Genomic DNA, 13,758 nt, shown 5'->3' with positions numbered 1-13,758 from the left:
TTCTGCACACAGGCAGCTTTGTATGTGGCTAAAAATCATTTTCATATTTGTTGTGATCCATAAACAGCCAACAAGGTTAAAAGGAATAAATTTTAATAGAGAGGGTTTTTTTTTTGAAAAGTGAGAGCCGAACTATGGCTGTGATTGTGGAGGATAGGAAATTTATCATTTGTTTTGCTGGCATGAATGCAGCTTCCATGCTCCCTCAAAAATGTAATTCTGGGAGCATGCATGGATTTATAGTATACTTTTAATTCAAAGTCACTTAATTCAAATCATCTGTTAATTGAATTTTTTTAAACACTAAATTCTCACTTTGCTATTTACAATTAAACTTTTTTTTTTAAGCAAAAAAAAAAGGCCTCAAATTATCATGAGACTGTATTCAATAGCAATTCTACCCTGTGGTGCCATCTTGTTTGCCCAAAGAAATAGCTGCCATGAGACAAAGGGTTGATGCTGTAATATTCAAAATAAATCCATAAATTTGTAAATAAATGTGTTCAAAATTATCAGGGGTTTTGATAGAGTATAGGAGGAGTACTGATTCCACTGGCGGCGGGAGTGGGGTGGGGGTCAGTAGCCAGAGGACAGATTTAAGATAATTGGCAAAAGAACCAGAGGCAAGATGAGGAGACTTTTTTTTTTAAATTGTAAACAATTTTACAACACCAAGTTATAGTCCAACAAATTTATTTTAAATTCCACAAGCTTTCGGAGGCTTCCTCCTTCGTCAGGTGAACGGTGTGGAAATGAAATTTTCGAATCCTTCGCATTTGAAAATCACAGAACAATGCCTGGTGATTACTGCCCGTTGCCAAGGCAATCACAGTGAGCAGACAGAAAGGTGTCACCTAAAAGGCCACCGAATATACAAACCCCCCAAAAAAAGAGAGAGAGAAGGAAGACAGTCAATGACCCGTTATATTAAAAACAGATAACATTTGTTCGCTGGTGGGGTTTTTTTTTTAAAGCAGTGAGTGATGATCTGGAATGCACTGCCTGAAAGTGAGGCAGAAGCAGATTCAACAGTAACTTTCAAAAGAGAACTGGATACATGCTTGAAAAGGAAAAATTTGCAGGGCCATGGTGAAAGAGCAGGGGGAGTGTGACTAATCAGATAGCTCTTTCAAAGAGCCGGCACAGGCACTAAGGACCGAACGGCCTCCTGTATGATTCTAAGCTCGTCAGGGTGGAATCATAGGTTCAGGGCTGCTCATTTGACATTGTTAACAGTAATACCACATAAACGTTACTGCTCAGGATGAACATGAACCAGTAGCTGCAACAAAAAAAAATTCAAGGAAGAGTCTACTGTTTAATGTTGCAGTTAATAAATGCCTAAGAAGTTCTTAAATCTGTACACAATTCAACTCTGACAATGCAAGTTAAAAAAAGCTACCAATCTGAAGATCTGAACGAAAATGCCAGCATTACACAGCAGGTACCAAGGTTACTCCTTGTGTGTGGGGGGATGCTGTAAATTAAAAGCATGTATTTTCTAAGATCATAATTTACAGGACAATTTTGAAACAATTTATAATACAATTTTACTGCAACTTTGGCCCAGTTAGATTCTTTTACTTCAACTGTATATACAAGGGGAAAGTTTAAAAAATACAAGTCGCAAAAGTTAAACTGAAAATTGATAGTTGCAAATTATTTTAAAATATTTAAAAGGCAAATCCAAAGTAATGTGTGCATCTCAATTTTGCAACAACCGGAATTTCAAACTAGAAATCAAACTCGCTATTACCAAATCAGGTCAGCTTGGCTCAGTTAGTAGCACTCTCAGCTGAGTCAGGAGGTTGTAAGATTTACGCCCCCACTACAGATTAGGGCATATAACCTAGGGTGAACAGTTCAGTGCAGTACTGAGGAAGTGCTGCGTTGTCAGAGGTGCCATCTTTTGGATGAGACTTAAACCACGGCCCCAGTGCTGCCTTGTGAAGTAGACATATAAAAAAAAATTAAATTGCAATTCCTTCCCCAATTAGTTTCCATTGCTTTTGGAGTTTTTAAAAAAAAATAAGATTGGCTGGATTTGTCTAAGCTTTTTATTGTTGGTGTTTCCGCCCCCACCCCTTGCCTCTTATCAAAATTTAAACACAGGAGTCAACAGAGTCTGTGCAATATCTGTCCATGTGATACACCAGTGACTTGAAAATATCCCTTGCAAGATGGTATCACTGGTGTCACACTTTCTAATGCCACGTCCATTGTACGACTTCCATATTAATTTCACATTTTCATTTAAGAGCATTTTACGGAAGCATTAAACATTGGTTTAAATGACCTATTGCCCTTTAGAAGAAAAAAGGATCTTACATTTATTCATCTCTAACAATTTGCCAACTTAAAAAAAAAAGTGGATTGTCAACCTACCTTTCGGAAGGAAAATTGCTCAATTTGATTATTCTTCCTTCTGAAAAGCTTCTGGACTTCTATAAACACTTCTTGTGAGTTGTCAATCTCACCTGTTGCTCCCTGGCATGCTTTATTAAAAATAAAACATATATATATATAAAACAAGACTTCTGTAACTTTATCAGCTCAGAAATTTATTACACAACGCAGCAAATAAAGCAAAAGTGAAAGTTTAACGGCAGTCATAAGTTATAAAAACATACCCTAAATAACTTTTATTAATGTTTACTGTACATTAAATTAGGTTTATGAAGGTGTTAATGCTGCTTCTCACTCAGTGATGATCTACAGCATCAGGCTCCTCTGGCACAATTGGCGAGATTCTATTGAGAAATGTATTTAATTTTTAAACATATGCTTCGAATTAGATGGCATATTTTACTTTTCACCCTGGGTCCTGAGTTCAAATCCAGGCACAACCGATTGGAAAGTCTCATCTCTCAAGTTTTAAAAGATTCAACACATCACCTCGCCTAATTAACTGAGTTTTCCAAACAACCCAATTTAATAAATTTTTGAGTTATTCCTACATGGCAGGGTGTCAACTAATAAACATCATAATAAATTGCTAACTTCTATTCACAAAGACAGTGCTCATCAGTGTAACTGACTACAGCTTCACGTAAGAAAATAACCTACCTGGTTGGACGATCTTCATATTTTTGGGGGGAGGGAAGAAGAGAGAAAGGGGACGTCCTCCACAGACCTTGGAAGGATGCTTGGATCACATCCTTGGGAATCCGCAGGGCGGGAGGGGGTAGTGTGGGAAAGAGAAACATTCCCTTGAAACATCTTTGATGTCAGGTGACCGCGATTTGTGATGTACTGGCTTTTGCATAGTATAAAAGCCTGCATATGCATAGAGGTGCCAATGTGTTTTGGCCAACACCAAGGTTCAAAGAAGAATTGTTTAAAAAAAAAGAACTCTCCACAATGTCTCAGGAATGGAAATGGATTGCTTTATGTAACTGATTTACAGATGATTTGATAAGAGTAGATAAGGAGAAACTGTTTCCACTGGCAGGAGGGTCAGTAACCAGAGGACACAGATTTCAGATAATTGGCAAAAAAGCCAGGAGAGAGAGGAGAATTTTTTTTAAAACTCTGAGTAGTTACGATCTGGAATGCACGGCCTGAAAGGGTGGTGGAAGCAGATTCAGTAGTAACTTTCAAAAGGGAATTGGATATGTACTTAAAAAGGAAAAATTTATAAGGCTATGGGGAAAGAGCAGGGGAGTGAGACTAAATGATAGCTCTTTCAGAGAGCCAGCACGGGCACGACGGGCTGAATGGTCACCTTCTGTGATGTAAGATTCTATTCTATATCATAAATGCACAAGTTGCTGCTGTAGAACAGGTAAAGCAAATTGTATGGATCCACTTGGTTTCAGGAGCTGTCCTGGCAGTGGAGAAAGCACTCTACTGCCCATTTTGGAAGTGTTTAGAATCTGGTCTTTCTAGGATCTAGGGACAAAAACGTAAATAGTGTTTGGTGGCAGGACTTGGTACAATTAGTATAAAAGGTTACAGCCCTCCAAGCATTCACATCTTAGTTCAGATTTGTGCATTGGACAGAATAAGGGGATAACAATTTCTTGTCTCAAAGGAAATGGGAAGCTGTGGGCCTACTCCTGTTCCTATATGCAGACAGCAGTCTCCAAAGGGCTGCAAAATGATCTTGAACCAAAATGATTTTCCAGAACGGATTTGCTTTGGCTCTAAATGTAGGCTTCTTAAAGTTGACAATGAAAGAGAGCTTCTGCAATGTGGCAAGGACCCACTTGTCTAAACAAAGTCCAACACTGGAAACATCTTAAAGGCATCGCATCCACAAATGTGGTTTCTCTAGAGCAAGATCCCGGCCTAGCTCTCTACACCAGCTGTGTACGCAGGGTGTTGAATGAATTTTAAGTTAAAAATAAAGTGGACTCCCCCTGTGCTATGGAAAAGATCTCAACATGTAATCCACTACTTGTATTTAGATTGTGCCTTTAATGTAGCAAAACATTCCAAGAAGTTTGACAGCAGCACAATCAAAAATAAAAATGGTCGCCGGGCCAAAGGAGGAAATATTAGGAGGGGTGACCAAAGGCTTGTACAAAAAGGTGTTGTTTCAAGGAGGGTCTTCAAGGAGGAGAGAGAGGTTTATTTATTCCAGAGGAGCTGAAGATCCATTACTACTTATGTTAAGTTTGGTTAAACAACTACCCTAAAAAGAAAGCATATGTGTGGCAGCCAAAATTGATTTTTCAAGTGCCCAATGGGCTCTCTGGCATCCGAGTATTTATACCGATGATCCAGAAACACTAAAATACCAGGCAATAGTACTTTTGTGAAACATAGCACTAAAACTGAAGCAATTGACCAAGCGAGCTCTAATAAAACTTACAATAATCAATCATTTCCTTTACCAAACATCAGTTATAACAAACATTCTCCAACAGGCAACATTCCTCACAAACTGGAGTTGCTCTCTGGGAAGAATCGCAAAGAGGGCCAGCCTCCCTTCAAGGTTTTTAGTGAGGTGACCTTTTCTAATGTGCCCAATAAAACTCAAGTTCCATCCCTTGGTATCATTTCATATTTCCTAGCATTAGGATTTGACTTTGCTCTTGTCTTGCGCCTGTAGCTGATATCCATCAAGTCAGTTTCAATTGAAGCCTTTGTATGTAAGGACTTGGTTAGTTTACCTCAGGCTTGTGTTTAATTAAAAGTGGTTTGTTCCACTTTGTTTTCAGTCAGTTAAATTCTCAAGATCCATGCTAATGGCTTCCCTCAGTTTCAAATATTGTATGCAGTACTCCTAGGCTGTCTCAATTACAGATTGCCATCTCTGTTCCCTCCAATGAAATTCTGCTAGCTATGACTTAGGGTTTGTAACTAGAACTCATAAGAACTAGGGGCAGGAGTAGGCTATACGGCCCCTCGAGCCTGCTCCGCCATTCAATAAGATCATGGCTAATCTTCAACCTCAACTCCACTTTCCTGCCCTATCGCAACATCCCTTGATTCCCCATAGAGTCCAAAAAATCTATCAATCTCAGTCTTCAATATACTCAACAACTGAGCATCCACAGCCCTCTGGGGTAAAGAATTCCAAAGATTCACAACCTTCAGAGTGAAGAAATTTTTCCTCATCTAGGTCCTAAATGGCTGACACCTTATCCTGAGACTACGACCCCTGTTCTAGACACTCCAGCCAGGGAAAACGGCCTCTCAGCATCTATCCTACGTATAGAACCATAGAAAGGTTACAACACAGAACGAGGCCATTCGGCCTATCAAGCCGCGCCGGCTCTATGCAAGAGCAATCCAGCTAGTCCCACACGCCCGCTCTATCCGCACAGCCCTTCAAATTTTTTCCTTTCAAGTACTTATCCAGTTCCCCTTTGAACGCCATGATTGAATCTGCCTCCACCACCCCCTTGGGCAGTGCATTCCAGATACTAACCACTCGCTGTGTAAAAAAGTTCTTTTGCCAATCATCTTAAATCTATGTCCTCTGGTTCTTGATCCTTCCACCAATGGGAACAGTTCCTCTCCATCTACTCTGTTTAGGCCCTTCATTATTTTCAATACCTCTATCAAATCTCCTTGCAACCGTCTCTGCTCCAAGGAGAACAATCCCAGCTTCTCCAATCAATCCACGTAAATATAACCCCTCATCCCTGGAATCATTCTAGTAAATCTCTTCTGCACCCTCTCTAAGGCAGTCACATCTTTCCTGAAGTGCGGTGCCCAGAACTGGACACAATACTCCAGTTATGGCTGAACCAGTGTTTTATAAACTCAAATTCCACAAGGAGTTGGACCAATATCGACATTACTACTTAGTGTTCAATCCAATACTCCTTCCCCCCACACCCCCCTCAAAAAAAAGACGTCAAGTCAACACTGGTCAGTACTGAGATCAGAGTAAATAGCATATTTTGATAGCATATCAAAATATGCTATGCCTCCATGAAATAAAGTCATTAAGATATATATGGACCATCCATTGCCATTAAACCTCAACATGAGAGACAGACAAACCTCTCGTTGGTGTTGGACGAAAGTGAACCCCCCACCCCACAACCCCACTTCATGAGAAGCCACTATTAAACCTCAGTCACTGATGCCAGAACCAGTACGAACCACTGTTCTTACTCCTGTTTTGCCTTCAATGTCAGTTTAACCCCACTGACAAACCTTAACAGCATCAGCACAGCTGGGGTCCCACTTTCCAAATCAAAATGACCATTGGTACCAGTCAGAAACTGATTTCTATACTACCAGGGTACCGAGATCCACAGTCAGAATACTCATTCAGCTGGAGAAGTCTCTTCTTAGATTTTGATTTGATCTAATGCAATAATCCAAGACCGCCAACATAATTTCCTCCAATCAGTTTGGACTTAAATCCCCCTTGCATCCAGGATGTCCAAACATGAGTTTGCATTCACTGATGTCACCATTAATTAGAGGAATTGGTATCAGTAGGAAACCTGATTTTGGTCTCTGTATTTGCAACAGTAGTGAGGTAGTCTCCCCTTCTCCATAAGTTAATCCTGCCACAAAATTAAACCCTTTTTCCAGAGAAAAAAAATGAATTCGCAAAATTCAGCTAGCTTGAAAACAAATTAAGTTAGTAGAAAATGTTGAGGTCCATCAAGTTTCCATCCCTAGAAGAAAAGGCAGCTTCTCGGGACTTCCAGGATTGCTCAAAATTAAATAAGGTTGTCTAGTCTAGCGAAGCACTGGTAGTGGCCAAGCTAACCAACCCATATAATTAAACAAAGTCTTCTCATTGCTGCTTTGTTAGTGGCTCCTATAAAATCCTTCAACCAACTCCTGCGCCCCACAAATGGATGATCTGGAGTTGGAGCAAAAGAAGGAAAAGAAGATTGCCACACTGCACCTTCCCGATCCAACACAGGATCAGAAGACAAAGATGTTTGATGCCAAGATGGTCCCTGGAGGTGACAGTTTTGGACCGTGCTCAGCCAGGGATTGAGCAGTCGCTCCATTTTTCTCTAAAGGCCTTCTGTGGAGATTTGTTGTCCCCTGCTCTCCCTTTGTATTTACATATAGGGGTTATGGGGAGATCCTTGTATGTAGACCCCAGTTGCAACCAATATAGATTGCATGTATAAGATGCACCGTACAACTATTAAAGTACTCTACTTACTCCCAATTTTGGACTTCTCTGTAGTAGCTATACAGGAGTTAGATCCCGTGCCTCCGGTTTGTGAATCCAAGCATCTGTATTCATGGGGACGTAGGATCTTTGCACAGAACATGGTGCAATAGGGAATCAGGGCAACAGATTCACTCGGTAGCCTTCTTTCATCAGAAGACATTGCAACTTGAAGCTTTAACTAAGACCTCTGAATAGACTGGCAAATTAATACTTTTGTCCTTGATAATAGACATATTGTACTCTACCTCAGCTTAGAAACAGATGGTCATCAATTCCTTGGACACATTGGAACATTCAATATTACTTGGTCATTTAGTCTGGTTGTAACTTGCTGGTTCAACTTGTGATATACAGCTTCCGTTGATAAATTTGCCCTTGGATGTCAAAGGCTGCCCGAAAATCACAAACGTCAACAGCAGTTTCAAGCGCTTAGGAACATAGGAACAGGAGTAGGCCATTCAGCCCCTCGAGTCTGATCCAAAAAAACAGAACTGATGCTTTTTCTGACTCATCAACATGCCGGGCGGGAAAGGGGGAAGCGGGCGATAGTAGTCACTTGATCCACTATGTAACAAATTGGGAGAGGATCGCATCAGATATACAGGTCCTCAGAGGTCCTTCAAAGCCAACCCCTCCATCGTCAGTCCATCGCCCTGGTTTTCATGAATTCTGAAGTCTGATCAGAGAGCATCCTTTATTAAAGGAGGTAGGGAGGTACTGGTTAGAGAAACTATCCTCTGTTGTCAATCAAATAGGTTCGCAGTAGTTAAGAAAAAGATGCGTTTTACTTGCGCTATTTCACGGTCCTCAAAAAAAATTCTAGGAGGGTCTGCCCTATTCCAGATCTCAAAGCTGTGGACAAGTATCTCCACAAGGAAAGGTTCATGATTACACTACTGGCGATTATTCAGTAAACTGGCTGGCATTATTTAACTAAAAGATTTCACATTGCATTGCACCCATGTCATCCAAGGTATATCGGGTTTCATTTTCAGATTATTAGTTTTCAATACAAAATGCCCCCCATTCTGCCTCTCATCAGTCCACATAGTGTTCAAAAATACTTATCAACCCTCACTGTGCATTTCTAATGAGTCGTCTACAAATCAACCAATAGCTAGATGATGATAGGGAGTTCTGTCCAAACAGTCTATTGTCCAGTAGATTTTTGTTTCCCTCAAGGGATTTGGTTTCATTGACCATTGTAAGAAGTCTCACCTGGACTATCAGAGGAGATGGTTTCTTGGGGCTCTTTTTTGGACTGTTCTGGATAAAACCTTCTTGCCCACAGACAAATTCAAGCGACGGGGTTTCCTTTCCAAGGAGGATCCAAGATAATGGAGGACAGTATCTCTGTGTTCTTGGTTGCCGCCATCAGACAATCTTTCCTGTGCCAAATGCATGACCATTTGAGATCACTTCAATTCAAGCTGCTGTGGCAGTATTACTCTGACAGGTCACTTTTTGTTTTAACATATGCAAATAGATTGAGCCTCTGTTTCAGAGCGGAGGCGGTGGGCTCAGGAACACGTGTTTCATGGTGTTCTACTCCCACCAATCTCTCTTCAACTCACAGTGACAGGTGCATCTCAGTCTGCATTGGACACCCACCTTTGACGATTGAGTTTGGGGCCAAAGGAATGCCACCTGATTTACACTGCATGATTAAACTGAGCAATAGATTTCACCGTACTATATTTCCAGACTCTGGCGCAGGTTAAGTCAGTGCATTTCTGGATAAATGATAGAACAGTTTTCTGGTATATAAATAGCATACATAATGGCAGGGTAGGACCTATTCACAGCTCGGTCAAGACACAATACTACTTGCTCATTGCTGTAGACACAACTCTTGGCAACATCTGGCTGGGTAGACACAACTCTCGGCAACATCTGGCAGGGCAGACAAAACTATAGATGCTCTATCAAACGAAAGTTCACTCTCAAGTGGAGGAGTCACTGTCTTCTTCAGAACATAAGGGTATCTGGAATCATTTTTTTCCTCTGCCTGACAATCACCAGTTCCCTCAGTTTTGCTTTTGGACAAGAAACAGATCATCCTGTCCTCTTGGGCTCAAAAGATTTCTTTATGCTTTTGCATCCTTTCCTCTCATCCGCAAGAGATTTCAGAAAATCCAAGCAGAGCAGAGGGAGGAAAGGATTACCACACAGGCCTCGGAAGCTGTGGTTTTGAGATATCCTGATGTTGAGCAGTGTCCCCCACAGGAGAGTTCTCTCTGAACTGTCATACAGGGATCGGACAGGAAAGTGGAGTTGAGGTTGAAGATCAGCCATGATCTGATTGAACGGCAGAGCAGGATCGAGGGGCCATATGGCCTACTCCTGCTCCTATTTCTTATGTTCTTATACCAGATTGTTCACCCAGACCCAACATCCTTCTGCTGAAAGCTTGGCTGTGGAGAACAATTCTTAAACTAAGCTTTACAATCTTCAATAGTTGACTTCATAAAAACCTTCAGGAATTACAATACAAGCTAGAAAAAGTTCATACAGTGGTGTTATTCCAATGATATTTGCTTGCAGGAGAAGGATTGACATCAGTTCTGGGGTATCTTGAACCTTCATCTCAAACCAACTTTGACTTGAGTACAAGTCACAGCTGCATCCAATTTTCACAACCTTCTCTACTTTGGTTTAATTGGGAGAACATCTGTTTCTTTCTAGTTTCATGCATAATGGAAGGGGGGGTTCCAAAGATTATCTCCAAATTTCCCCCTTCCAGTCCATTCCTGGGACTTGAATTTAGCAGTGTTTGCGGTGTGTATGGAGGATACACCCTGTAGAAGATAGATACCTACCTTGATAGGAGTCTGTCTTTAAGAAGCATCCCCCACACACTACACGTCCACTCACCCATCACACATGACTTTCCATACTCCCATCCACCCTCAAGGGATAGATGCTATTTTCTTTCTGGTGGTCTGAAGGCAAAAACAGACATCTGAAGGACAGAGCTTGCCTTTTATTGGAAAGGAAGGGTCACCTCAGACTTAGTGATGTCACAATATCACAAAGTCCTGAAGGGAGACAGTCTCTCACCATGATTCCTCCAAGAGTGTGTCCCAGTGCCGGAACACTCCAGCAGTGTGTGGACGATGCTTCTTAGAAGAAAGACGAAACTCTACCAAGGTAGGCAATTTCTTTTCAGTACATATTTATTTTGCTGGAATGGGGGACAAAGAGCAGAGTTCTAGATCCTACACTTCAGCCTGAAGGCCTGAAGGAATATTCATCATGGCCAACAACTAGAGATAGAACACAAGCACAAGAAACAGCAGCACATCTGAGAACCTGTGGTTTCTATTTTTAAAATCTGCTAAGACCATTCTAAGAATGCAGATTTAGTGCATGCATACAAGGCTTGCTCTCTGCCAACTGCGATTCTTAAGTAATAATCTACCACAGTACTTTTAAAACCATTGGTTATGAAAAAAAAGGCCGCTAAAAACTCAAACCTGAAACAAGTAAATTTATTGTATGTTACTTTACATGCAACGAATCTTGATTGGCAAATCCTGAATAACTTCAGATCTGGATCACGCAGTACATTGATAACCTGTGTTCATCAGTACATGACACAAGATACTATCATAGAATGCAATTGCTTCTTTTAAAAAAAAAATTAAAATGTACAAAATTGTCACAAACCTGCAGTTAAATATGCATAATAGCACTGCGACCATCTGGACTCATTTTTAAGTCGTGCAAAAGATTTATACGCATCCTTGAAATTCATTTCAATCATGCTACACCAACCTGAAAACAGGAATGGAGCTCAAGTTAAATACAAATATAGACCAATTGGTTCAAAAACAAGTCTCTTGAACTAATTTGTCACATTAATGTTTACCCTTTAAGCAATTTTTCAATATATTGCAAAAATGCTTCTACCATATATATTTTCATGCAACATAACCCATATACAAATTATACCTCACCCCCACCTCCCAATTCAAAATCCCCATTCTGCCTTCTCCCCAAAAAGTCTATACCCCATGCAATATTACAAAGCTTTAAGCCATCCAAATTCACAGACAAGTTGGTTGGTGTACATTTCTGTTCCTTCTCATTTCAACCAAAGCATTCTTTTCAAATGTTATTCTGCTCAAGTGTGATGATATTTTAATGAAAATTTTCCCTCCTCATTTCAGCCCTGAGCCCTGAGCCTTAAATCTCATTTCCATCCCAGTCGGCTGACTCTTTTAAAACCTGCACCAGGAGCCTGCACTGAAGATGCAAGGAAAACCTTTTAAAAACAGCACTGAAGGATGGGAATCTACTGGCATGGTACATCTTTGGCACGTTTATGTGTGCTAGAAGGTAAACCACAGGGAGGACATTAACCTTGTACAAAATGACTTGGCCCCTTCTATTAGCATCAGATATAAATCTTGTTTGGAATTAAGTCAACCTAATCCTCCACTAACCCCAGGGCTTCTTCCACTCGCTCTAATTGCTAATAATCCAAACTTCCTCCAACTTAATGAGCAAAAACCATGCTCTCTTAACTTCTACAAACACCCACATGCCTCTGGACTAGAGTCCTATCAAACTCCGTGGTGACCACCTCAGGCTAATTTCAGTTTGCTCAAAATGAAGTGTAGTCTGTCCCACTTTGCCAAGTTCAGAATGCTTAGGTGAATGTTGGCAGAACCTAGGCTTTGGCACCCCCATAAAGGGAGTTTAACCAGCTAAAATCACGCAACTTACCAATAAAAGCTAGGCTGCTGGCATAGAAAACTGATGGCACTCAAAAAGGGGCCAAAGTCCTGTCAGCTAGACACTAGAGTATTGTGGACCTACCTGGTTTATGTATGATATTACTGATTGACTTAATTCCAAACATCAATCACCAGGCATTTGAGCCACCTCAAACCCAAGATGGCCTCAGTCACTTACCTTTTATCATTTCTTCCCCTTCAGCTCATAGAAATAAAACACTTACCTATCTCATACAAGCATACATGTTGGATTTCTCGCTGATCAATAGCTAGTTCCAATGCAGTTTGAAATGACGTCAAGGCACTATTAATTTTACACTAAAGAAAAACAAAACAAAAAGTGATTTTAAAACCATGCCTGCTTAAAACACTTCCAGCATACAAGGGAGCTAATTTTCTCTTTTTTGTTCCATATAGTGGCTGCTTTTATATTATTCTTCAATCACCAACACCCCTGGTATGTGACTCGTGCAGCCATGAAGACAGCAACAGCAACTTGTATTTGTATTGCACCTTTAACGTAGTAAAAACATCCCAAGGGATTTCCACGGGAGCTTTATCAGACAAAATTTGACACTGAGCCACATAAGATGATATTAGGACAGCTTGGTCAAAGAGGTAGGCTTTAAGGAGCCCCTTAAAAGAGGAGAGAGGCAGAGATAAAGATTGAGACAGTCTTCCTGGAGTCTGTAAACAAAACTGTTGCAGTGGTAACAGCACATTTACTGGTAGTGACACTATTACATATATGAACATTTATATAGCATATAGCATTTGTACTGGCAGTAAGACATCAGCACTTAACGCATAAGCACTAGCCAGTCATGGCCAGTCTGTACATGCATAGAATAATGAGTCCAATAGTGCATCCAGTTTATAGGAAGACCAGCTGCACTATCTATTGGTAAATGTAGGGAATGGTGTCTTTGGTCACTTTCCCCAAGACCAAGGCTGCTGTATAGACATTGCTTGTCTAAATTCTGATTTAAGGACACAAGAAAATATGGAAAAAAGAATCAGCCACTTGGCTCATCAAGCCTGCCCCATCTACTGTCTGCAGTCCCGGGATCCAAAAGACAAAACCTGCTCACAAATCATATCTACCCCTGCCCCAGAACCATGGAAGCCCAATAGTAGGCAGGAGATTGCTTGGATTGAGAGTACGCTGATTTAACTCCATTCCCTAGCCACAGACTCCATCCCCCTCCCGGGCCACTGTCTGAGGCTGAACCAGACTGTTTGTGACCTCGCCGTCTTATTTGACCGAGATTAGATTCTGACCACATATCCTCTCCATCACCAAGACCGCCTACTTCTATATCCGTAATATTGCCCGTTCTGCGTAAATTCTCAGCCCTGCTTTCAAATCCCTCCGTGGCCTCGCCCCGCCCTATCTCTGTAACCTCCTCC

At 41.0% G+C, this 13,758-nt stretch overlaps 1 protein-coding gene across 2 annotated transcripts in view; it reads right to left on the bottom strand.

Annotated features, from left to right (window-relative positions):
* ttc39c (tetratricopeptide repeat domain 39C) overlaps positions 1-13,758 on the bottom strand; it is a 96,774-nt gene that overhangs the window by 13,692 nt on the left and 69,324 nt on the right. For both annotated transcript variants that reach the window (XM_067977707.1, XM_067977709.1), the window contains exons 7-9: positions 12,573-12,666; positions 11,276-11,383; positions 2,386-2,495 (exon numbers count right to left, since the gene is read on the bottom strand). In XM_067977707.1, the coding sequence (XP_067833808.1) occupies positions 2,386-2,495; positions 11,276-11,383; positions 12,573-12,666 (312 nt within the window). The remainder of the gene's footprint in view (positions 1-2,385; positions 2,496-11,275; positions 11,384-12,572; positions 12,667-13,758) is intronic.

This window comes from Heptranchias perlo, chromosome 3 (assembly GCF_035084215.1).
Source record: "Heptranchias perlo isolate sHepPer1 chromosome 3, sHepPer1.hap1, whole genome shotgun sequence".
In the NCBI taxonomy this organism is placed as follows: domain Eukaryota; kingdom Metazoa; phylum Chordata; class Chondrichthyes; order Hexanchiformes; family Hexanchidae; genus Heptranchias; species Heptranchias perlo.
Note: the sequence above shows the minus strand (reverse complement) of the source record. Positions and strands in the feature narration are given on the sequence as shown.